The following is a 26,560-nucleotide window of genomic DNA, read 5'->3' as shown; positions in this document are numbered from 1 at the left end:
TGAGACACACAGGGTGAGGACCTGGGGAGGCTCTAGTTTGTGCTACATACACAGATACTCCCATAAATGATCTCAGTAGCCCAGAGTCCCTTCCTTCCTCCCCTCCAAGTCACAATCTCATGTGTTCACTGCTGCAACTGCCAACGGCCTATCCAGCTAATACAACAAAAATAAACCTGGACCAGTGGGGTCCTCACCCACATCCACACTCCAGCATCTCCGCCACCAGTCACAGGAGCCTTTGAACACTCACGCCTGGTGCTACACATAGTCTCGCGTACACATTACCTTTTAACGCGAGTTTCAGCGGGGAATCTTTCAACCCTCAGATAGGAATTTCATTAACAAAGGGCAAATGCAGAAAAAAAAAAAAGAAACGAGTATTTGAAAGGAACCTAAAATTGTCTCATACCGGCCCTCTGATTTAGTTTTTCCTTGTTTGTACATTCTGTGTCCGAAAGAAAACAGCTTTTCATTAATTGGGCATCAGTCCAGGCGCTTGGGTTTGGCGCATCGCCCGCAGAGCTGTGAATGCAGCCTGGCAGACCAAAGCTTTGAGAGGCGGCAACATCTAACCCAAGCCGGCTCCAAATAAGGAAGCTGGGGAAAGAGCCAGGGGCTTGCTGCTCTCTCCCGTCTCTCAGAGGCACCGTCCAAGTGATCTTGGTGGCCAAGGGGACAGCGCTGAATGAAAAGTTCTAACGAGACTCTCAGAAGTCACCGCCTGAGTGAGCATCAAACCTGAATAACCGGGAGAGACGTAGGGCGGGCTGACTTTCAGTGGTTCCCGCCTGCCCACGCTGCAGGTTTTTCAGGTCCTTGCTGGAGCGTGCACTCCCAGGCGTAAATAAACGTGCACTCGGCGGCAGCCGGCAGCCGCGTCAGTCAGCAGGCTATTTAAGCCGGCAGGCACCAGCGCCCGCTGCTTCCAGCGCAGAGCTCGCCCAGGCTTCCACGTAAGTAGCTTTCTGACGTGAATGCGGAGAATGAACTGGTACAGAGAGGAGCCCCAGATGCTAGAGTGCTGCTGGGGCTGAGAAGCCAGGTCTTTGCAAAAAGTGTCTGTCTACCAGATTTGTGGTGAATTTGGAGCAGCGAAGCAGAGCGGCGTTTGTTGTTTTACTGTTTCTTGTTTCTATTGCCATCATCTGTGCTACTGTTATTTATCGTTTCATCATTCGAATACCAATTAACCGCTGCTCTACATCTCTAGCTTTTTATCTAAAAATCAAACATAATAGTGTTTAAAATATTTATTGTGTGTTTGGTGTAGGTGGAGTGATTGATATCTGGCTGGGTTTTGAAATTGAAGTGCTACATGCATATTACTATTTCTTGTTCTCCGTATATCTACAACCGTGAAAATATCTACCATATTTGTAATGAAAAGAAACGCTGAACTCTAAGTTTTCCAGAAAGTAGACTTTCGTGATTTTTTTTTTTTTTTTGAGCTCAAATGGTGTCCAGGTATTCAAGGTCAAATGTTGGGTGGAGGAAGAGTCACTGGATAAAAGGAATAGTAAATATTTTAGGTGAGAAGGCCTTGGAGAGAGAACCAACCATTTCCTGCAGCTTGTCTCAGGCAGGCTTTATCTATCCAGGGCAGATACCTAAGAAAACCCAGGCTGGGGAGGTGGGAGGGAAGAGAGAAGCCGAGCTCACCGAGGACTAGACACATGCTGAAGAAAATTGCCAACAGGGCAGTAAGGAGAAGAATTGACATTATTCAATAGTTCATCTGCGGAGGACTAGAGTCCAGAGAGGAAGGTGTATGGGATAGCTCATGCCTGTACTCAGCTCTTGGTAGGTTGAGGCAGGAGAATTGTCCTGAGTTTGAGGCTAGCAGAGTTTCAGAGCAAGACTACTTCAAATCAACAACAACAAAACTAAATATTTGGTGAAGAAGCTTTGGAATGTGATGGAATCCCAAGACCTTTCCCAGGTATTTACCAACAAGGAGCCCCGCCCCAACAATTTTTTTTTTTTGAGACCATGTTTCATACTATGTAGCTTTGATTTGCCTGGAACTCTCCATGTAGATCAGGCTGGCCTCGAACTCACAGAGGTCTACTTGAGTGCTAGACTTATGTTCAATTCCAACACACATTTTTTTAAGATCTTATTTCTTTTATTTTTTTGAAAACACGTTTTTACTTGAAATAGAATCGTATCACATTTCGCCTCCCTTTCCTCCTCTAGTCCCGCCTAGCTACCCTGCCTTGAGCCTGTCCCATATCCCCCCTTACTCTCAAGTGGATAGCCTCTTTTTCTTTGATTATTATTGTCGTGTGTGTGTGTGTGTGTGTGTGTGTGTGTGTGTGTGTGTGTGTGCGCGCAAACACACACAAAAATGTGTAAATGCAAGCCGAGTCCATTTTTGTGGAAGGTATGTATGTGGTTTCAAGGCTGACCGCTCTGCATGGGACAGCCAACAAGGGGGTCATCCTCCAATACATATCTTGAAGCCCATTTTCTAGACCCCTGGGATGTCCGTGGATGCTAAATCAAGGTTGCGCTTTTATTTTTGTTTATTTGTCTGTTTTGTTTGCATAGAATTCTTTCTTCTTCCATTTTTTTTGCTTATTTATTTTTGTCTTTATATCCTAATCAAAGTTTCCCCTCCTCCCTCCTTTCTTCCCAGTTCCTCCTTCCTCCTCCCCACCCATCCACTCCTCCTTCACTGTTGAGCCTTGTTTTTTTTTTTTCTTTAGGAGCTTAAAGCTATGAATCACGAAGCTAACAGATTTGTGGGGCAGGGGTGATGGGCTTAAACCTTTAACACAGCAGGCTCTCCATAACCACCAAACTGAAGCTGAGTTACGTGTCTGTAAAGGTCTTCTGGTCAAGCTAGTGATGATTAAGGGGTTTCTCTGAGCAAAGATCACTTGGGGCCTGGGAGCAAGAGAAGAGATATTAAAAGGGAGTGATAACAGGAATGGAGGAGAGAGGCAACATACGTTGTCTGTGACGCATGGGAAAATGCACGGCAGTGGTGGCCTGGAGAAGGGGACCAAGAAGAAGAGGCTTGGGGGATGGGTGGGTGCACATGAGATCTGGGGGAGTGATGGGTTTATTCACTTCCCTTTCCTTTGGTGTTTTTGAAACCCAGACTGGCTTCAAACTCACAGTAATCCTCCTGCATCATCCTCTAGAGGTTCCCCCGGGAAACATTAGGATGGGTCTATCTATCGATACAAAGTCCGGGCAGCCCCAGGCAAAAGCATGAATGGGTGACATTTGTCTTCCTGACTTCTGCCATTCCTACCACCCCTCACCTCCTCCTCACACCTGTGTGGATGCAGGTGCTCGTGTGGGAGTGGGGGTGGCACCACAGGGCCCCGCTGAACCTGCCCTGGCTAAAAAAGCGTTTGATAGCATCCATCTGTGCTATTCCCAAGGCCTCGTTCTCTCAGGGATTTGTTTACCCATCTTTGGCAAACCAATTAAGGTTATGATGTTAATAGACAGTAATTACTTAATGAACTCAGGGTTATTAAATAGGTTCTAACAAGATAACCTATCTGGGAGTTCTTTCAAATGCTTTCTTTCCTTCTTTCTTTCTTTCCTTCCTTCCTTCCTTCTTTCTTTCTTTCTTTCTTTCTTTCTTTCTTTCTTTCTTTCTTTCTTTCTTTCTTTCTTTCTTTCTTTCTTTCTTTCTTCCTTCCTTCCTCTCTCTCTCTCTCTCTCTCTCTCTCTCTCTCTCTCTTTCTCTCTTTCTCTCTTTCTGCTGCTTTTGTTGTTTGTTTGTTTGCTTGCTTGTTTGTCTGAGGCAGGGTCTTGTGTAGCCCAGCCGGCCTCAAGTTGGATATGTAGCTGTCTGTCGCTGCCCTTGAACCTCCTACCCCTAACTCCCGAGTCCTGAGATTATAGGCTTGTGCTATCATGCCAGCTTTGAAATGTTATATAAATATAATTATCATTTGGATTTCAAAGTAAGCAATTAGGAAAAGCACTTTCAGGTAAAAATAAATAATTCCCTATTCGTCAGAATTAATTCCAAACCACTGAGAGAAAGAATAACCAGACTGTAGGTTTTCAGTCTCGGGCTATAGGCACCACCGTCTAAGACTGGGTCATGCTAAATTGTCTTTTCTGAATTAGACAGGTCTTTGTTAAATACATTTGTTTTAGTGTGTGTTTGTGTGTGTGTGTGTGTGTGTGTGTGTGTGTGTGAGAGAGAGAGAGAGAGAGACAGAGAGAGACAGAGAGAGACACAGAGAGAGACAGAGAGAGAGCAGTAGTGGGAGCAGCAGACTGTTGAAGGAGGACCAGGGAAGCTGAACTCTATCTTGAACCCCAGAAACCAGCCTGCCAGAAAGGACTAGGCTGTAAGCATCAGGGCAGTAGGCCAACACTGGGTACCACGGCTATTCTGAAGCCAAAACTACTTCCTACCATGAAAAAAGTTTTTAGACAAACAATGGGTTCACAGAGCTGGTAAAACATAAGTGTAGAAGTGACAGGATTTCTTCCTTAGATGACGCTTTCTTTGAACACATTTCCTGCACTGTTATTTCTGGGTAGAACGACTTATTTCAAAGGCCGCATGGATTTTTATTTTTAATGGCTATGCTGTGTAACCTGGATTAAGTTTTGAACACTGACGAATTCCTCGGACTTCCAAAATGCTGAGTGAATGGGAAAGGAGGCAGTGGAAATGTGGCCTGTGGTCTGGAGGGATGCACAGAGCCAACCCATCCAGTTAAAAACCAGCATGGGAGGAATACTTTCCTGCCTGCTTGCCCAGGGCATGCTGGTGGGTAGAGCCCAGATGGGGACACAGATTATCTCCACTGTGCAGATCACAGATGTGTGTCCTGGTGCCGGTGGCACGTTCTCCCGGCTCACAGCCTCTGCACGTCAGCTGGTCCCAATGGAGATCTGCCGTCCTAATGCTGCTGACCCCAGGCATGTGTGAAATTTGGAGTGAGTGACATACACCAAGCAGGTGCAGGTTTTGCCCATCCCTATCAGCTGCCAGGAAAGTCCCTGCATCTCTCCTCAGCGAGATGTTGAATAGTCTCCCACAGGCACCAGCACAGACTAGTCCTGGCATAAGACAGCCCAGCCTGCAGAGCAGAGAGCTCTTTCTCAGCTGCAATGCAATTTCAAGGCAAAAGTGAGACTCGAAGATTAGAAGTCTTAGTTGGTTTTTAAAAATGCATATCTTTTTAACACATATTATGGTGTGTGTGTGTGTGTGTGTGTGAGAGAGAGAGAGAGAGAGAGAGAGAGAGAGAGAGAGAGAGAGAGAGAGAGAGAGAGAGAGAGAGAGAGAGAGAGAGAGAAGACACCTTATAAGAAGTTCTGGGGACCCAGCTCAGGTGGTCAGACTTGGCAGCTAGTGCCTTTGATGGCTGATCCATCTCAAAGGCCTCCTTCCCTGTCAAAAATACCGGTCTGGAGCAATAAATTATCTGATCATCTTTGAATACAACTCAAAAAAGTTCAAGAGAGCAGACTAATTTCCCTGGGATTTTAGCATTCAGCCTAGCAGGCTCAGGGACCCCCCTGGCCTCCCGACCCCGCAGAGGCCCTATACCCCGAGACGAGACGCGCAAGTTCTCTCAAGAAGCCTTGTGCTTACGCTGAGAGAACGAGGATCACTATTCACATCACTCAAACAAAAAGAAGTGCAGAATAAATGTAGGGGGCTGAAGGGGCCATTCCTCACTGTTTGGCCGGAAACTCCACCTTAGCCCCACCTCTCCCTCCCCAAGCCCCACCCCCCTCAGAAAGACCTCCCCCGAAGCGCAGGGCCACGTCTACAGGGTATTTAAGGCCCTGCCTCTAGACCTGCCAGCATCTAGGGGGTATATGATTTCTTCTGCCCCCCTTTGCCCGCCTCACCTCTGAGGGCTGGAAGGTCACCTGAGAGTGCTTTTTCCAAATAAACCAGTTCTTTCTAATTCGGCTTGATCTGGCTTACTGTGTCGGCAGAGAAACCTACCATAGGGATACAGAAAACCTATTACTCACAAGGTCAGGTGACTCTGTTTCAGACGATTTCTAGTCCATTGCCATGTAGGCAACTGGAGCGCTATCCAACACAGGGAAGTTAGGTTGACCCATCTCCACGTTTCTTATAATTTGCTCTTGTGGTTTTCATAAAATGTGACAAGACATGAAAACCCAGCCAGTTTGTTTGCAAGTAAACAGTTCTATCCTCATAGGATGGAAACAAACAAACAAAAACTCCAAGGTAGACACTGAGGCGGTTCTAATCTTAGAGACCACTAATCAGGAAACTAATGACAGTCATTCTGGCCACTGGATCTAGACAGATCTAGATGGGTCTCGATGGAAATTTCCTGGAATTCTTAAGGTCATCGCAGATCTGCTTACACAGCGTAGCCTTTGTTGATGTAATTCCATTTCCTGCCCGTGTGGCTTCTCCCTGAGGAAATTTATATAAGCAGGGCCTCCTTAGAGCTTGTGTTCCCTCTCTGTCCAACTTCCTAGTCTACTGGTGGCCGGGGGTGAAATGTCGTGTCATAAATAAGTGATGCTGGAAGCATCTATCGCCACATTAAGCGTCCTCTCGCTCTTCATCCTTTGGGGTTACCTGGGAACTCTGGGAGCCGGGAAGTAGGACTGAAGGGGTGAGCGACCCCCTTTCATTTGCTCCCTCAATCTGGTCCAGAGTTCAGACTCCGAAGAGCTTCTAGATGACTAGACCGCCTCAGGGGCAGATCTGTAAGAAGCTGCAGGAGGCCCTGATGCTATTTAAGTTGACTTGGAGAAGACTCAGATTCATTTAACTATGCTGCTGAAAGGCGTTGCGCCAGTGGCCAGTTACTCACTTTGACTTTCAAGAAAAAAAAAATCCAAGGTCAGGAATGGGTGTGGGCCACAGCACAATGGACATTGCTTGCCCTTAAGTGTCCCCCCTGGATGCAAAGGTACAGGGAGATACACAGGCAAGTTCTGGACAATAGACTGACCACCAGTCTGTCAATTATGTGTTTGTCCATTTATTTGTTTAACTTGGTCTCACATTAAGACATTTGTTAACTAGGGACTGGAGAGATGGCTCAGAGGTTAAGAGCACTGGCTGCTCTTCCAAAGGACCCGGGTTCAATTCCCAGCACCCACATGGAAGCTCACAGCTCTCTGTAATTCCAGTTTCCTGGGATCCAACTCTTTCTTGGGGCCTCTTTGTGGACCAGGTCCACACACAGTGCATGGAGAGATAATGAGGCAAAACACACAAATTAAAATAATAGTAATAAAAAAGACATTCACTGCTCGGGCACACAAAATCCTTCCTTAGGCTTTATATCTTGTTTCTCAAGATATCTCGTTTCCTGTTTTTCTTGTTCTTAACTCAAGACTGTGTTTTTGAAATCCTTATTGATGATAATTATCTTTTGTTCCTTCCTCTCTCTCCCTCCCCATTTCTCTTTCTTTTTCTTTTTTCGTGAGACAAGGTCTCATTATGTAGCAGAGACTGACCTTGGTTTCAAGATCCCCCTGTCTCAGCCTGCCAAATGGACATGCACCACCATGTTTGCTGATTCTATTTTTAATGTAGATTTGTAACTGCTCATTCCTAGTTGTGTTTACAGCTTTTATGGCCATCTCTCCTGCCTCCAGTTCTCACAAATGATTCTGTAATGATCCTCCAATGTATGTTCAACCACTTTTCAGTTTCTGGCCGTTGGGAGCCTGGGGTGGGGTGGGGTTGGATTCCCGCTTTTCCTTAAAGCAGTGTGGAATCTGGAACTCACCATAAGAAATGGAATCATGATATAATAAGTTTTGGTCTAGTATTTCAAACATTTGGGGGCCTCTTCTTGGTTTCCTAGTATTTTATTTTATTTTATTTTTTGGGGGGTTTTTCGAGACAGGGTTTCTCTGTATCTTTGGTGCCTGTCCTGGATCTCGCTCTGTAGACCAGGCTGGCTTTGAACTCACAGAAATCCACGTGACTCTACCTCTCAAGTGCTGGGATTACAGGTGTGCACCACCGCTGCCCGGCAACTAGTATTTTAATAAGAAGCTGGGTCACAGTCATCTGAATGGATTCTAGAAGCATTTCGTATTTCCATATGTGGCAGCAGTTTTCTGGACAAAGCAAATGAAGTATTCTAAGAAATCATGTTGTTCTTTAGTTTTGAGTAAAAAAAAATAATTCAATCATTTTGCCATTTAATGATTTAAAATCTGATGCCATTCAGTTGCCCAACATTGCATCTTGAGCCATTGGGAAAGCTGGATCAGTACCTTGAATTTATACAGTGTATTTAGTCTGTGGTTCATGGGCATCTCATTGACTCCTACAAAAATGACGTGGGAGCACTGGGGTAGGACTGCAGTGATGGAAGATGCAGACCTGGAGGTCCACACCAAGTGTGGGCTGTCCAAAGTCACAGGGAGACTGAGTCAGGTCCACCCCAAGTGTGGGCTGTCCAAAGTCACAGGGAGACTGAGTCACACTTTGAAAGTTCAGATTTCCCGAAGCTCCATCTTCTGTAACACGTCTGAAGGTTAAAGAAATACTACTCTAGGTCCAGCAGAACTTTCTAGTGTATCTGTCCTCCTCGGTCTTCTTGTGGTGTTAATGACCAGGCTGAAGCTGTTTGTCCCACTAGCTAAGCACCTGCTCATAAAAGAAAGTGTAACTGAGTATCCTGGCAACAGGCAGCTGGGGAGCTGGACTTTGGCACGATTTGGCGCTGTACAGGTGCAGTGGTGTGCCGCTTTATTGTTACCCAATCGTGGTCATAAAATGGTAGTTGGCTCATAAAAAGTAATAATTTATTAAAGTGTGTTTGGGCAAAGTGATAACCCCATTTTGTCAGAGTCTTCCCTGGACTTCTCAGAATGCACAGATCATCTGGGGCAGCATCCTTGCTTGCTCTAGGCAGAGTACAAGGACCTAAGAAAGTACGGACGGAGCCCTCAGCACCTGATCGACATCCGTGTGCAATATTACAGGTCCCTAACTGCTGTACAGTTACATTTCTTACCATGTAATTGGGTAATTGGAGTAAAAATACTCCAGAACCCAGTGTAGATTCTCAAAATAAATCAATAAATCATGGTGCCACATCTCCAGAATTACAAATTCACAACCATTTCCAGGGTCAAGCAATGAGGCTGAGAACATTTTCAGAAAGAAACTCTAATTTTTAATATTTGAAAGAGACCAAATGGCTACAGAACACAAGTTTATTGATTTTATTCTCCACAGTCCATGTATAACTTACCATTATATATATATATATATATATATATATATATATATATATATATTAAATTACCAAGCTGACTTCTGTCCTCCACTTTTACATTTGATCATTCTTACACTTCCGTGTGATAAACATATCACCATTCTTGCAAGCTATAGATCTAATAAAGCTAATTAATACTTTTTCTTTTGGTTTTTCGAGACAGGGTTTCTCTGTCACAGTGTAGCTTTGTGACTTTCCTGGAACTCACTTGGTAGCCCAGGCTCGCCTCGAACTCACAGAGATCTACCTGGCTCTGCCTCCCGAGTGCTGGGATTAAAGGCGTGCGCCACCACTGCCCAGCTAATTAATATTTTTCTAAACAAATTTAATTCAAGAATTAAATGAGCAACTACATTTAATAACATACTCTAAAACATATAAAGAAATTCATTAGTTGCAATTTTGGCATATTTGGGACAATTTTTTTTTCATAACAAGCTACAAAAAATTGATCTGTTTCTTATTTGTTTCCAAGCTCAGTCATACAGATATTTTTAGCTTTAATGATTCTCTTTAGGGAATATGAGAATTTTTGTCTCATGAAAATCTCTAAATGAACTTTAAATGTTTTTTCAAAGATGAATTTGATCATTCTGTGCATTTCACAGATAACATCAGTCTTTTATTCTCTGGTCTGAAGGTCCCTAAGCACATGGATGCCCATAGAATTCTCTGGAAAGAAATGTTTTGAGCCCTTTGTTTATGCTTGGTGTCAGGACTCACTTTCTTTGAGCAGTAGTGGATATTTGCAATTGCTAAGCTTTAGCACACATGCTCTTAGTCCCACAGCGAGCAGAGACCCTGAGCTGGCCTTACTCCTCCTCCCAGACAAATGTCTATAAACTGCAAAAGAAACCAGCGTTCAGGAGATGTGAAGCCATAGAACGTCATCTCACCTTTAACTGCAGATTCTGTGTTACTCTTCCTTAAGAGTCAAAGCAAGCCTCATCCTCCTTAATGTGGCCTGTGTCTTGCTTCTCCAAAAAGCTGCAGAGATGATGAAGTCCCATAGGAGCTCCTGTCTCATACCTAAGTGACACATCTGACAGATAATAAGGGGACCAGATGCTCCAGTTTGCTTGGGATGTGTCTGCTGTAGCCTATTATAGAGGCGTACGTATTAAGAGCATCCCTTTTATACATAAGTGTTCTAGCTTAGATGACAAATTATATGGCTGCCTTAATTTAACAGGCTGAATATGAAAAAGCACCTAATATTACAATGTTTCACAGGCCACTCAGCAGTCCTTTGGAGTAGGAATTTGGTACATCATATTCATCAAATCAAGGCCTCTGTAGGACTCAGACTAGGTAGGTCTCTTTCTCCCATTAGTGGCAACAGTAAACTCTTAAGGAAGGCCATGCTCATTTAATATCTGCACTACTCAGATAACCAGGACTCTAGAACAGAGACCATCTCCAGATCCTCTGCTCCAAACCTTGCTTTTGTGGATGAAGACATAATGAAGACACAATTATGATCCCATGGAAATGTGTGTCATCTTACACTGTTCTGAATTGTTTCATGAGCATCATCACCACTGGTCATTGCTCCTTGCCTATCTACACCAGCTGGGTTTTAGACATACTTTGCTGTGAAGAGAACCAAGTTTCAACTAAGTTAAAGGACATAGCCAAGGTCCTGTGAGAACTGGGTGGAGAGTTTAAAATGGAATTGACCCTCTGACCCCCTGCCAGTGTCCTGCCCATCACTCCACACTAGTTAATCTTTTCATCCAGGAAGGAGGATTTAAAATGTATCTTGAACAATTTACTCGACCCAGATGTATGAGCATCCTCTCTGTAATGAATGCTACATACTCAAAGCCCCTAGTTTCTGCTTTTCTCCAGCCGCCAAGAACCCTGACAGCAACTAAACTGTCCTTATCTGATAGTGCCACTTGGTGGCTTGCTAAGAGAATGTGACACAAAGTCGCAACCTGTGCCCTTCTCTTGGATGTCTTGGTTGGATGAAAAGGAAAGGAAAATGCAGAGATACCAGGCCTTCTCATTATCACTGCTGTTAACAGCATAATTAATGGTGTCTCAGACAACCTGTGTCCACTCCCTTCCTCCCCTGTCCCTCTTTTCATAGCCCAGTACAGCTTTAATGGTTATGAATTCACAAAACACCTGATAATGCTTTAGGGACTTTTCTAGGTATGAGTATAATAAGAATTGTGCTATAAACCCCCAAATCTTCAGAAGTTTCTTGCAAGTCCCATCAATAGTTCCACCAAAATCTCATTTCCCGATCCAGTTTTTAATTAAAATGGCCTTTTAGAAAAGCATTTTCGTTCCAAATAAGCAAATGGCTTCATTGGACTGTTTCAACAGGATAATTTCCTTGGGTAGTTGCAATCACGCAGCGTTTTAGCTATGCCCCCTGTTGTGAGTTGGCCTGGGAGTCTACAGTTTATAATCTTCCTGGAGAAAACTTTTGAGTTCGTGAACATCATTATAAAAGGCAGATTGCTTACTCATGCGGATCTCCCTCTCCCTCTTGACCATTTATTTCCAAAAAGATTGGCTGAACTCGTCGCTGGTTTCACAGCATGCTCAGAGAAGCCTGAAGCTTTATTATGATCTTTTCCTGTTCCTGGTGCTTCACATACAAGGTTGAAACAGCTAGGCATGCTTTCAGTGAAAAGAACTGGGTGTCTGTGAGAAGAATTGTATGTTAAGGGTCAACTAATGGTTGACTCACGGCTGGAAGTCATTCCCAGACACCCGCCCCTCTGGTAGTTTTTGTTTATTTTTTTAAATAACATCTTACTGTTTTCTGAAGATGATATAGAAAAAAAACTAAACCTTTGCAACATAAGTTTCAGGAACTTCCTTGATTGGTTCAATACAAATGCACAATCTAGGGACGGAATTGTAGCCACAGATAAGCCCTGTTGCTCTCACCAAAGGTAAGCATTCCACTCCATTCTGTTGAACGCTGCAACTCGTTCCCATTTGTATGACATATGCGTCACCAATGTCATCTCTCAGCCATATCTGCACCAATGAAAGAAGAGCATGTGAGGTAGGGGAGCCAACCTAGCTGGTGGTGTGAGCTGATTTCCCAGAGTCATCCAGTGGGCTGGGTCATGCCACGGGCACACAGGGCATCACCTCACTTGTCATCTTGCGGCATCACTTAGTCGTATTTCCTCTTTTACACAACTGCCCGGCAAGGGTCGTCTGTTCACTCGGCTACTCAGTACAGAACAAACATGGGGTGGTAGTTAGGAGTGTGGATGGAGAAGCCAGGCTTTCCGGGTCTGAAGCTCCACTGTGCCCTTAAAAACCTTGAGATTTGAAGCATCTGCCTCCATTTCCCATCTTGCCATAGAATTGTTGGAGTTAAGATGCATGTCACCACATGGGCCTTTGGTGTAAAACATGGGTTCTGGGGATAGGACTGAAGTCCTCAGGCTTGTGCAGATAGCCCTTTTGTCCATCTCCCTGGCCTCCTCCTCCATCCTATGAATGTGGTCTCATAAATAAAAGGGAAGGAAGAGAGAGCAAGGAAACAGTGGTGAGCAATAAGCAGAAATTCAGTTTTCACACTATCCACAATGAAGCACAATGCGATGTGTAGTGTCCAGAGGCTCACTGAAGATGAGAGCGTCGCCCTACCCATCAGCTCCCACCACCATCTACTCACAATGAAGCTACAGCCACATCACTTGACTTTTAAAGAAAGGTTCTAAGTTCCACCATTGGGCTTAACCATTCCATAAAGACTACAAAGGAGAGGCTGGAACCCAGAAAAAGTGAGACATAAATGGCCCTCTCTAGTTGTCCGACCAGGAGGGACTTTGCTGAACCCTTAGCTCCCATCCATTTAAAGAGCAGTAGCATACCACACAAGAAACACTTTATAGTTGTGAGTAAGTGCCTCTGAACACAGCATGGGAGGTTACCTCAACACTGAGATGGGTAAGGTGTGCACCACTTTACTGTGGTGTGTCTCCTCTTTATAGGAGTGAGCAAAGTGAGCTTTCCAGTGCTTGGCGTTGGAGATTTCAGAGTATTTGATTTTTTTTCTTTTTTTTTACCATATGAACTCACATTTCATTTTGAAATTGGTGTGTGTGTGTGTGTGTGTGTGTGTGTGTGTGTGTGTGTGTGTGTGCATACACACACGTGGAGGTCAGAGGACACTCTTGGGTTTCATTCTTCAGGTATCTCCCATCTTCTGTTACGACAGTGTTCGTCACGGGCCTGGAACGTCACCAGGTAGATTGGGCTAGCTGGCCAGTAAGCTTACAGGGGTCTGCGTGTCTCCACCTCCCTCCTATCTTGCCATTGCTAGGATCACAAGTGTATGTCACAACATCTGGCTTTTTACGTGGGTTCTGGGGATTTGAACTCAGGTCCTCAGACTTGGCAGCAGGCGCTTTTCCAACAGAATCATCTCCCCATGTTGTTCTTAATTCTACTATTTGTCTTAGAGCAGCAGGATTTCTAAGGCAAAAAGAAAGCAAACGTAAAGGAAGAAATATTGGGAAACAGCAAACTGAATAGGACCTTTAGGAAGGCTCAGAAAATGCAGAACTAAAAGGAAAGGGCAGCACTTCATATTTTTAAGACCTGGATTACCCACTGACCCATTCTCAATTCTGTGGCAGGGCCAAAGGATCAGAACTCCAGCCCGATGCCACCTCTGCCTGGCAAACCTTGTAGGAATGAGGCTCTTGCCTGGCCACTGGCAGCCAGTTGGGATAGCATAGGCCCAAGTGAAGTAGGCATTTTGATCTTTTAGTCTTGAGTCATACGAAGCATGTTCTGGAACAGTGTGCGTGCATGGCTGTCATTGTGAATTAGTGGTTCTGCCTGTGTTGTTAGCGGTCACAGTGGTCAAAGGTGAAGGTCTCTGGTCTTACAGAATATACTTCAACTTCATCTGTCAAATGGCATCAGAACAAAGCTTTAAAGGAGTATATTCAATTACCTCTGTTGAGTAATGCCAAGTAAAACACAAGGTTGTTTTTTTTTTTGTTTTGTTTTTGTTTTTGTTGTTGTTGTTGTTGTTGTTTTTTGAGACAAGGTTTCTCTGTGTAGCTTTGGTACCTATCCTGAATCTCGCTCTGTAGACCGGGCTGACCTGGAACAGAGATCTGCCGGGCTCTGCCTCCCAAGTGCTGGGATTAAAGGCGTGCCCCACCACCGCCCAGCTGACACAAGGGTTTTTAAAAGAGAGGCATGTCATACCAGAAGCCAAGGGAACGAGGCTGGAGCAACCACAGCAGGTCAGCAATGGCTCAGGTCACTTTGGCAAGGATCTTCAGTCTTCATCACACTAATTCTTCACCAAGGGTGAAGATGGATGCTAAGTCAAAGACTCAGATGGGTGGGTCAGTGAAAGCCTGGGATTTGTGACATCAGCACAGCATACGAAGAATATATTTGGAGGCATAAGTAAACCTCGATGCTCATGAAATCACAAGCCACCTTTTCTCCTTCCTGTAGCTAAGATAAAAGACAGAGTTTTCAGCCCTCCCCTGACCCTGTAGACAAGTTAGTTAATGTTTCTTGATTGCAAAATAAGAAACCAATTCCACTATGGTTTCAAAGAAAGGGTTTTGAGAGAGACTAAAACGACAAAGGAAAAACAGATCTTGGCACACCATGATCAATATACAGTGTTCACAGTCTAATAATCTCTCTCCACTTTGTGGTCTGTCCATCATCCTTCCTCTTTCCATCCATCACTTAGTGTCCATCTGGAGACTGAGTGTTTCTTGGGGCGGGTGGGGTGGTTAATTGACTAACCCATGTTAATTGCAAAATTTTAAGAGCTCTGGAGAAGCAAAATAACCATGCTTTTCGCATGCCATAGACAGAAGTTCCTCATAATTAGCTTTCCTTCCATCTTCCATCATTGTTCCAGTGACCAACGGGAGCAACTAAGCTAGCTTAGAGGCCAAGCGCAAACTCTCCAAAAGAAAATACTTCAAATCCCATCGCGGGCTGGAACAGGAAATACTTTTCCACAGTAAATAGTGATCAGATGCGGCCTTTAACCCTGAGAGGACGCACAAGCTGTGGATGGAAATGGCAGCCGCGGGTGACCAGAGCCCACAGCTCTGGCAAAGGTCAAGGTTGATAATACAAGTGGTGATGAGGCAGAGAACCGGGATGTTGTTGCTGTTCGAAAGGGAGCCTTACTGGAGACCCCTGGGAGAAAATGTTGATGTTAACCTGCAAAGAGAAACAGCCACACTTCCTGTAAGCCACCAGGTCCAGACCTCATACTCACTCTAGAGAACTCCCCTAGCCGGGCTTCAGAAGGCATGGGCAAGAATGATCAACCCCCCGGCACCGCCGAAGAAATAAAATTATTTTTAGAAATTAAAACTTATCTTTCAAACATTTCTCTAAAACTATCTCAGCTTACCATCTACTCAAATATTGAGATGACGCACAGCCAAGAAGAGGGAGGTCAGCCGTAAGAATTTCTGAATGCTTATAGTTAATTTCAGTAGTTAAATTGGGAGATATGAGAGTAGTTGAAATACTCCCCATGTCTCTCCCACACTAGGTTCCTAAAGAGAGGTTCTCATTCAGGAGGCGTGGAGTGGGCCAGGACATAGCCCTGGATGATGCTGAAACTCAGCGAGGCTGGACAGCCATTGCTCCTAGCTCAAGGACAGTAATAATGAGGCTTCTGTTTAAAAGGACAGCTCTTCAGGCATGCCTATCATGGGTGCTGGAGGGTAGGGGCAGATCCGTTCAGGGCTAGAGACAGAACCTAGGACCTTGCACATGCCAGGTTCTACCCACTGAGCTTTACTCCAAATATTTAAGCCACTGGTCTATTGCTGTGAGGAGACACCATCACCAAGGCAACGTACAGAAGAACTCGTTTAATTGAGGGCTTGCGTACAGTTTCTGAGGGTGAGTCCAGGAACATCAAGGCCAGGATTGTGGCAGCAGGTATGACCTTGGAGCAGTAGCTGGGAGCTTACTTACATCCTAATGGCAGGTGGAAGGTTGTGTGTGTGTGTGTGTGTGTGTGTGTGTGTGTGTGTGTGTGTGGAGGGGTGAGCACAAGACTGGGCCCGGTGTGGACTTTTGAAATCTCAAAGCCCACACCCCAGTGACCCAGTGACCCATCTCCTCCAACAAGGGCATACTTCCTAATCCTTCCAAAATTGTCCTCCAAGTGGGAACCAAAGATTCATATATGTGAGACTATGGGGGCCATTCTCATTCAAACCACCACACAGAGTCTTCCTTCTCATCAATTTCTAAGAGACACTGAAAGTTTTTTCCTTTTGTAGAGTGGTAGTTGTTAAGTAACCGATGAGTAGGAAGATCTCCAGTCTTTAAAAGCAGAGACCCATCACTTCTCTTGGAGAAGTAGCCACACACCATAATTTTTTTCACTTGAAAAAATAAAATATTTCCAGAGCCAATGACTTGCAGGAAGTTCACAGGGAACACAAGAAAAATACAGGCAAGGAAAATTGGGAAATAACCCTAAAGAATGATCCACCTGGATTATCAATGTGGGTCACAGTTGCTAGGTAGCATGCTCATGCAACATGCATAAAACCTTGGATGCACTCCCCAGTACACACACACACACACACACACACACACACACACACACTCAGGAGGTGGAGTCAGGAGGCTCAGAAGTTCAAAATCATAAACAGTTATACAGCAAGTTTGAGACCGTGTCTTAAAAAAAAAAAGAATTCACCTGCTTTTCCCCCTGTGGTCAGCTCACCACTGGAGTGGGTTCCTAAGGAATTTCTTTCTCTCTTGATTGGGTGTTGGTGGCATTACAGAGAGGTAGGTCATAATTCTGGGAGAGGGAGATGGTATTTTAAAAGGTAGCCAAAGTTTACCAGTTCACTGAACTTTGCGTGAGCTAGTTAATGTAGACGGATATGTGCAAGACAAAGGACCATGGGCTCATGGGACACAACGCTGTTGGACCCACACCACTGTCAGCCCCGGCTTTGGAACTGATTTTTTAAAAAAGCCAGCTGGTTTCACTTAACCTCTCGAAAAGGCTTGTGCAATGACTTCCCCCAACCACAAAAGAAAAATACAATGACAGGACAAATTACTCTTCAAAGTGTTTCATAAGATGTGAACAATTGCAACCGTAAAACGGGTGTTAGGATGAAATGTTAAATCGCTTCAGAATAGTTCTTAGTTCCTTGTGTCTGAAATTGTTTAGGCTATCTTCAGAGCAACTTCTCGAGAGTTTCCTCATTTCCTTACTGGAAACAGTTGAGAGCCAAGGTTACCAGGGCCGTGTCGTTTATACAGTAAGAGAGAGAGAGAGAGAGAGAGAGAGAGAGAGAGAGAGAGAGAGAGAGAGAAACACAGCAAAAGCAAACATTTGCTGACGAGAGAGGCCTGACATAAGATCGCCTAAGCTCTGCAGAGCAATAACAAATACGTGTGACGGTTAAGCTCTCTCATCCCATAGCCAGAAGCTAAGTACACTTCTCTTCGCTGGACCTGGGACAGCTAGGTGCTGTTGTGGTGCAGAGGACCCTCCCACAAGTCTCCTTAGCAGTCGGCCATGGTCCTCTGCCGACTAACCTTAGCAATCCTTTCAAGTCAACCAGGACCTCACCCTTATAACCCCACACAGCGTGGTAAGCGAAAGCCACAGATGTCTAATAAAATAGAATACGCTGATTCCATGGAGGAACGTTAGCTGCAGTTACAAAAAAGACGGGAAAACACGTGTGTGAGTCTGAATCGGGTTCCGCAGTGTGATATTTCCGGAGGCCCGAGGATCCCACAAGACGGCAACAGACGTTCTGGGGGAAGAGCCAGCAGGACCGGAACAAATGGAAGGGATGGAAACCTTTCCAGGGCAGGAAGTCAAACCAGAGGCAGCCGGTGTCCTTGGTGTGTTCTTTGAGTTGACAGCGTGAACAGTGGTGGGTGGCTTCAGTGGACAGCTTTGGCTGGGATCAGTGTCTAACTAGATAGAAACACACCCACTGGAAAAGGCAACGAGCGCCCCGCGGGTCGTGTCCCCCCCCCCCCCCCCCGCACTCATGCTGCTACCCTCCCAACTTTCTCCCACTAAACTGAAGACAGACCGGCTTACTGAAGGGAGGCCAGCAAAGCACTGGCCTTGAACCAACGCTCAGTGTTTCCACTCTAGAGTGCTGGTCATCGCTGGGTATCGGCTGAGCTCTGGGTTCTCTGCCTCAGTGTCCCTGGCTGTGAGGAGATGACTTTCCAGAGAGTTGTGTCATAGAAAGGGAGGATTCGTGCTAATGGGAGAGGCATCACTGACCTGATGGACCCCGACGGCCTCGGTGCAGAGACTTGGTATAAATTTTGACTTGAACATCTACTAACCTTGAAAATGATTTGATGGTGACTTGGCAAACAGTTTGAACCCCAGTCCCACACAGTCAAAAAGCTTCTTGTCCTGCCTGAAAATCTCCTCAAGGGAACTAGAGGAGAGGTAAAGACAATTATTTAGGAAGTAGGAGGTATAGGTCACAGGTAAAAAATGTCCAAGGCCTGGGGACATTATCCAAGTAGCTCACCTCCCACTCCTACCCTGAGGCACAAACCACATCAAAACCTGCTCAACACTCTGCTGAGGATTTTTGCAATTTTTGTTAATGCAAACAAACCAGGGTGATTCCCACACTTCTGCTTGGCCAAACCTGTAACGAAATCTACAGCCAAGAATATCTTGAAGACCAGCTTTCCCTAACTCACAGTCTTCAAACAGGGTTGTGTAGGAGGGGAATGCAACTGTTGACTTTCTTAGTCCCGAGTCTGAGTGAGCTCCATAAGATGGGGAGGGAACACAGCAGAAAGGTCGTTGCCCCAGTCTGCGGGCAATATTTGTCTTTAAAGTGAAGGCGTGCAAGAGACCTTGAAGCCCGAGGTGGACCTATTTTCCCTAGAGGAAGTCCGAGGTTTTAAATGACAGTTGATTTTGATACTGTTTAATTGTGTTGGTTTTGAAAGGGCTCGCCCCACACACAGGGGAGTACAATGGAGTGGGCTCTTGGGATGGGGGCCAGGCAATAGCAAGCCTGGGGTTCACAGCTTAAGTTAAAAAGTTGCCAGGAAAGTGGGTCGCAGTGGCCCTCCACAAGGCGCCCAGGCGGCTCAGCCTCCTCCACTCCATCACCCCTCTGTACGTCATTGTCTCAGTGGTTCCATTTCCCTATCTGTAAATTGGAAAGATCTTTGAAGCGTCGTTTGAAATTTTATAGCTGTTATTTGTGACTAAGTTAGGGCAATTTAACTTTCCCTCTGTGATTTTAATGTACGTCCGATTTTCTACAGTATGTGTTATTTTGTAATCTGGGGGAAAAAAGAAAATATCTGTTGGTGTTATTCTTTTTTAAAAAGTACGGTCTCCATTTCCCCAACTTGTGCTGTGGGCATCTCTTCCCCCAAAGTGTTCCGGTGCCCAGCGCTCCCTGGCGAGGCCCCCACGTGCTCGCCCGCGGCGGAGGCGGGGTGCGGCGGCCGGGGAGGCGTGCCCTGGCGGCCCGGAGCCCTGCCCCGTGTGTGTCCTGGGTCCCCAGGGCGGCTCTGGATCTCCGGAGGCAGCTCTGAAGGCGCTTCCACTGCTGTGCCCTCGGAGTGACAGCCGGGAGGCATCTTCGTTCTCCTCTCCATCCTTGGCCAGGTTGGGGACCGTGCCGGGAGGCTGGGGACACGCTCTGTAGTCCCTCCTCCCGGGCCCGGGGAGGGCGCCCTGGAGCTCGCAGCCCGCAGCGCGCGGCCAGGGGAGCAGGGGAGCGGGCAGGGGACAGGAGGGAGCTCGGTGACACGGCGGGAGAGGACAGGCCAGTCTTGCTCACCCAGCGCCTCTTCTTTCCCCCACCGCAGCCGCGCCAGAACCATGTCGGCGGAGACCGCGAGCGGCCCCACGGAGGACCAGGTGGAGATCCTGGAATACAACTTCAACAAGGTCAACAAGCACCCCGACGCCACCACGCTGTGCCTCATCGCCGCCGAGGCGGGCCTCACGGAGGAGGAGACGCAGGTGAGTCCCCCACCCTAGCGCATCCCCGCGGGGTCTCCGCGGCGTGGATCCCAGTCCATGCATCATCCCTCAGCAGCTGGGCGCCCAGTTCACCTCCACCCCAGCCCCAGCCCATCGCCACTCTCCTTCTGGCTTTCCATTGCCTCCCAGAGTCGGGTCCCTGCTTTCTCCTTCTGTGTGCGAGCATCTTGCTTGCTCTCCTTTCAGTTTCCCAGCTCAGTAACTCTCCCTGCTGAGCTGGGGCGTACAGGGGTGTCACACTTGGAAGGGACTTCCGCGATCAGCTATAAATTCAGCCCTTGGGTTTGTCAAACGAGGAAACTAAGGCGGGGGCGGCGGGACACCTGCCAGGGTTGTTCAGTTGCTCTTCCCGCCACATTGCCACTTCGCGGTGCTGCACCTCAGCTACACAGCTTGACTGGCACGTTGCCATGGTCTGGTTCGGGTTTTGTTGTCGTTTTTATTAATCCCCTGGTTCTGAGGCTTAGAGTCTTTCTCTGGAGTTTTCCAAGAAGGTAGCCCTCTGACGCTTTGGCGCACAACCCCCCAGCGCGATGATAATGTGTCTATTTGTAAAAGGTCCCCGTGTTAGCCCATTATCCTGAAAATTGTTTAGGGTAGAGACTGTAGCGCCGCCTGGCGCAAAGTTGGAGCCTTTAGCCGACTTTCCGTCCCCAGCCCTCTCTTAAATCTGACTTTGCTTTTCCCATCTCAGCGTGCTACTCTGAAACTAGAATATTCTTATCCCTCCCAGTTGGGCTGGAGAAGGAGGGGCTTTGTCCTCTCTTCACCCTGATTAAAACCTTGTAATGAGTGCTCTCTGGGATCCTGGGACCCAAACCCTGAGCCCCAAGCCCTGGATGATCTTTACTGAGCCCGGGCGACTTGGAGAACTTACCCATAGGTAATCCTCTCAATCCCAGATCAAATGGAAAGGCTATCTAACCAGAATCAGAGCCTAAGAGAAGATGATTTATTGTAACCCAAGTCTAAAAGCTCATGTTTCCTGGAACCCATGAAAACACAAGCTGTTTGAGTATTAGCCTTTTAAAACCCACGCTTTATTTAATGGTCATAGAGATGTCTCGTGTTTTAAGAACTAGGCTATTGGGTATTATGGACACAGTACCAACGAGGGATCTAATCCTGACTCTGTCTCCAAGTCTCTTCACCCTGAAAAACAGTCATGTGCGTCCGTCATTTACCATCATGTGTGCATGTGCGGTGCTGGAGATCAAAGCAGGGTCCTTGAGCATGCTAAGCGTGTACTGTACCACTGAGCCACCAGCCCCACGCTGACCTTTGGAGTGATGGATACTTGCCATGTATTGTTTTAGATACTGAGTATCACTATCTTAAGAGAGACAGCACTGTCAGCTCAATGGAAGAACCTTGGTTACTAACCCTGCAACCAGCGAACAGTCTGTTTCCGTGTTGAGTCTCTGTGCTATACTGCCTCCCCCGGCGAAGGTCTGAAACAACTGTATGAGGTAGGATGGGGAGGAAAGAGAGAAAGATCAGTTTCCCCGTGCATCAAGCCATGGTCATTCCAGGCTCTTGCTAACTTTTCCTCCCGATGTACCTGCTAGTAGAGACTTGAAGTCTAGCAGGGGCTGAAGGAACGGGCATCTGCCTTTTCGTGCTTGAGATCAACAGATACAGAAATCTACACGATGGATCTCTCTCTGCCACGGCAGCGCTTCAGTCTGGCCTCTTCTGACATCCTCAATTGAACAAATGGTGCAGCCAGCATGGCCAGGGTGGGTGTGGGTGAGTCAGCCTCATGGGAGGGCCTGGCTTCCTTTTCCTGCCATGGGCCAACACCTTCTTCCTCCAGAGGAGGCCGGCTGCAGCTCAGCTTACCCTCATCTTCCTGTCTAGACCTGCGGAGAAGTACCTGGAACCCAGAGCTCAGTGTAGCAAGTTCCAGGAGCGAGGCTTCTGCTTGCCCTGCCATTTCTTGTTGGACTGGGTCCCATCTCCCCATCCTTTCTTAACTCCACACACCGCCTTCATGTGCGCGGGCGTATGGAAGTGGTTTGTAATCTTCTCTAACGTTTGCATTTTAAAAGATGTCTTCTTCAAAGGAAAGTATCTTCTGCAGATACAGAGTCCAGTGATGAGATGGCAAGCATAAGATGATTGCTTTTGTCTGTAGCAGGTCTTTAGGGATGCTGAATAGAACTCTGTGGAGGCCCGCGCCTGCTGATTCTTACCTAGGCCTGCTGCCAGCACAGCCCCTGCCTCTCTTCTTTACTAGTGTGGTCCTCTCCCAGCCAAAATGATACTCATCACACTTCCTGTCCTAACACCGGTCATCTCCAGAGATAGATCAGCCTCCCCCCCCCCTTTTTTTTTTTAGAGAGTGAGACAGACAGGGTCTTCCTCTGTGGTCCAAACCAGCCATGATCTCACAACCCTCCTGCCTCAACTGCTGACTATTGGGATTACAGACAGGTATCACAATACCCAGCATCATATTCTTTCCTAAAACAAGGATTGTGTTGGTAACAGAGGAATGCACACGATCCACTCTTGAGAGGTAGTTACTGGTTCACACTGTTGGCACTTTGGCAAAGGCGAGAAAGACTAGAAGCAAAACATTCTGGCTGGGGACTTTTGCGGACCTCTTTTTCTTTTTGGCCCACCCTACGTGAAATGGGTCATTTACCAACATCCTAATAAGGTTTGAGGGAGGCACATCTCACAAGATGGTGTGAAAAGCCAGTCCTCGGGTTTATGAGTCACCAATGCATCTGCAGATCTCCTTGTAACGGTCCCACTATCAAACCAAATTCTCCACTATGGGAAGGCACCTGCAGGAACTCAGTGTGCCGTGAGGGCCTCATTGTCAGAGGACTTCTTAAAGTGTGTTGTTGGGATTCTCGGAGGAACTTTTCTCTCTACTAGTACACTGTCTATCTCCTACATTTAAGTTAAACGAAATTCTACAGAATCCCACTCCCTGTGGCTTTTGCTGTATGGAAGTCAGTGTAAAGGGGGCTGGGATCACTACTTCATTTCCACCCTGAGAGGCTGGGATGACATAATCTTCTTCACACACACTTGCGCGCGCGTGTGTGCACACACACACACACACACACTGAAGTTGGCATTGCTTCTTGAAGAAGTTCCCAGTATTTTTATCTCTTTCTGTTGTTCTGGACCTGTTCCCAGGATCCAGTGTTTTCAGTTGTTGCAGGTTTTATCAGTGGGATAAGACCTCTAAAGGTCTCGCTCTGAAAAGAATGAAATGCTAGTTGTTAGAGAAAAGGACAAGAACAATGTTGTTTTGACCCAACCCCTCCCAACCCCAATGTCCAATTATCATCTATTCACGCAGAGTAAATAAATTTCCATCAATGAGCAGGAGTAATGAGAGCACCCATTCACGAGCAAGCAAGGGATGGATGTCTTTCCCAGGGGATGGCTGAAACAAAGAAGAGAGAGACAAAGCCAGGTGGAAAATTAGGATTTCTGTGAGTCAGAAACTACAAGATCCAGAACTAGACAGGAGAGGAGCTAGCAAGAGATGGGGTACATTTTGTTACCAGCAACTATGATGTACAACCTTCATTGACAATATATATATATATCCAGAAAACAGCTGAGATTTTCTCACACCTCTTCCCATCTCTCAGTACCAGGGCTCAACTTGTTAAGCATTTAGATTGTACCTTGCAAATTCCCAAACGTGGTCCAGGTCGAAGCTATTTTGGGTAATGACCCATCAGTCTCCGGCATGTGAAGATGCGGGTGGCTCTTTTGAATGAGGCCAGCTTAACCACTTTGTCTTAAATGAGTCCTGATAGAAAGTGCGTCATCCCCCCCCCTTCTCCCATCTAGGTTTTAATTAGTCTTTAAAATGCTGCCATTTATTCAGCTCTAGTCCCTGGAAATCCTATTTAATCAGCACTTGCAGCCTTGAAACCCCCACAGTTACCTCATTAATGAAGTTGGCACCATGCTGCTCTCAAACCAGACCCAGGCTTGACTGAGCACACACACACACACACACACACACACACACAGAGAGAGAGAGAGTAAAAGAAGAAAATGTGCCCCCTCTTCACAGTCAAAGTTGGGTTGAAGCCACTGCCCCATGAGCCCCCTCTTCTCCTTAAGATTGGCGGTGCCCGTGGGGATGTGGCTCATTTGGTAGGGCACTTGCCTAGCATGCACAAGCCACGGGGTCCATCTTCAGCACGGAATAAACCAGGCACCGTGAACACCTGTAACCCCGGGGTTTGGGAAGTGGAAGCAGGAGGATCAGAGGTTCAAGGTCTCCGGATTCGTAATGAGCCCGGTTCAAAAGCAGTAACAGGAAAAGAAAGGAAAAATTAAAATAAATAAATAAATAAATAAATAAATAAATAAATAAATAAATAAATAAATAAATAAATAAATAAATAAATAAGCTAGACAGAGAAAAACAAATTAGTGAGTCTTCAGAGTGAAATGAAGTCCCATTGAGAAGGCTTCCCTCTGGTGGTCCGTTCCCCCCCCCTCCCCCTCGCCGGCTTTCTATGGCTTTTCTCTGCTGCTACTCCTGCAACTCCCAGAATAAGAGTGGAGAGACAGCTGGTTCTGGCACCAGGGTGAGGCGGAGGGGCTCAGCAGGCGAGCTCTGCAGGTGGGTGAAGTGAGTCCTGACAGGACACACGCTCAGCCCACTAAGCAGGGATGGGAGCCTTTCTCAATCCTGAAGCCTCAGACCCTCTCCTGAGTGACAGCCTGTCCCCAGCACTTGCTTGTTCGCAGCTCTTCCGTCCTGGGGTTCACATCCTTTCTTCTGATCTTGGGCTCCCTAGAGCTCAGGAGAGACCAGCTTTTCTCCTGTAGGGCCCAGCTGACTTGTGAGGCTGAACATGAACAGATGTTTCCCGCTGGGGCCACCTCTGTCCGCGCACCCCAGGGCGGCTGTATTACAGCTCTACTTCTTCCTTTCGGCCCTGCCACCTCCTTACCCCTAGACTAGGTAAACCTGAGGAAACCCGAAAAGGACAATAGAGGCCTCCGAAGCTTACCTCTTGGTTTGCGGATGAGCCGACTGACTGACACTGCTCTTGGGGACTTCTTCCAGCCAGTCAGTGACAGTGGAGTTGACGGTGGGCTGCACAGTCATTATTGCATTTTAGCCCTTACACCAAGTCTTTGTACATCTGTACAGTGTCAGACAGGAAATAAGGAGAACCTACTTTTAATAGAGTGGTCTTGTTTAAGCTGAGACCTAAAGGAGAGAGAGAAAGAGAATTAGAGGAAGAATATGGGGCATGTGCAGAGTTCCTGAGGCAAGGAAGGTTGGTGTCGTGCTGAGAGAACCATCCTGCATCCCTGGCTTCTCTCCTCCCCAGTTGGGCCACACCGACTGCCCTTAGAAATGAGTAGACGTTTCAATGTTTCACTCTGTGACAGATAATTCTCCTCATTTCTCTCCTTCAGAAATGGTTTAAGCAGCGCCTGGCCCAGTGGCGGCGATCAGAAGGCTTGCCCTCCGAATGCAGGTCTGTTACGGATTAGGGAGCCGGGCACCCACAGCCCCGCTGGATCGCTCGGTGAACGCCATCTGCTCCTCCTCGCCGCGGCTCACCCAGGCTGTTTTGATGTTTCAGAGCAGTGTTGAATGTCCCATTGTTTGCTGTCCTGCTATTTAATACAATGTATTTTTTAAATGTATATAACTAATAAAGAAAATAATAGGAAGCTAAATGCAGTTCTGTGTAAAGCAATGGTTTGGCTGGGAAAGGGGCGTGGCTTGCATTCCCCCTTTGGAATTTAATGCAAGATGACAGTGGAAAAAAAATTTGTTTGCCTTTCGTCATTACCTTCCAGTAACAATTCACATGTCCCATCCTCTTCAGAGCTGCCAGGCTTCTATTGAGAAGATATCAGAACAAGTCGGTCGGGAAAACATCTCCTGAGTCCACTTCCCTGTGTCTTTTCCCCTCTGCTTCATTTAATTCACTGGCAGTTGAATGAGAACACGGGTGTATTTGAGTCATTCAAATTTTATATATAACAGTTCCTTCACTTACGGCTGTGTGACCTCGGAGAGAACCCTAGGCTAGCAACTTTGGACTCCAAGCGGTAGGAGAGCAAGTAGCTAAGGAAAAAATTTACAGAGTCTGCAATTTATTTAAATGAATTTGTTAGGCTTATTTTGCCGAATAAAATGAACTGCTTCTTGTTTCAGAAATGATGTTCTAAATAAAAGACTTTTGTTGAAAATTCATGGAGTTTTTTGTTTGTTTGTTTGTTTGTTTGTTTGTTTGTTTTAAGCTGAATAGGAAGCCTATGAAGAGACAATCTCCAAAAGGGCATCTGTTTT

At 46.4% G+C, this 26,560-nt stretch overlaps 1 protein-coding gene and 1 non-coding gene across 3 annotated transcripts; one reads left to right on the top strand and one right to left on the bottom strand.

Moving 5' to 3' along the window:
- The first annotated feature begins 535 nt into the window (after window positions 1-535).
- Hopx (HOP homeobox) lies at window positions 536-26,464 on the top strand. 2 transcript variants are annotated; one of them, XM_006997347.3, is made up of 3 exons: window positions 536-956; window positions 20,076-20,232; window positions 25,675-26,464. In XM_006997347.3, the coding sequence occupies exons 2-3, from the start codon at window positions 20,089-20,091 to the stop codon at window positions 25,750-25,752; spliced, it is 222 nt and encodes a 73-aa protein (XP_006997409.1). In that variant the 5' UTR covers window positions 536-956; window positions 20,076-20,088; the 3' UTR covers window positions 25,753-26,464. The 2 variants fall into 2 exon arrangements, with proteins under 2 accessions (XP_006997409.1, XP_006997408.1); XM_006997346.4 differs by lacking the exon at window positions 536-956 and adding an exon at window positions 19,718-19,872.
- Window positions 22,885-22,988, bottom strand: LOC121821047 (small nucleolar RNA U13). The gene has a single exon (XR_006061748.1). It is a non-coding gene; the product is annotated as a small nucleolar RNA U13 (small nucleolar RNA).
- Window positions 26,465-26,560: the final 96 nt, after the last annotated feature.

The sequence above is a fragment of the Peromyscus maniculatus genome, chromosome 10, assembly GCF_049852395.1.
Source record: "Peromyscus maniculatus bairdii isolate BWxNUB_F1_BW_parent chromosome 10, HU_Pman_BW_mat_3.1, whole genome shotgun sequence".
Taxonomy (NCBI): domain Eukaryota; kingdom Metazoa; phylum Chordata; class Mammalia; order Rodentia; family Cricetidae; genus Peromyscus; species Peromyscus maniculatus.
The sequence above is the reverse complement of the archived record's forward strand: the minus strand, read 5'-3'. Positions and strand labels throughout refer to the sequence as shown.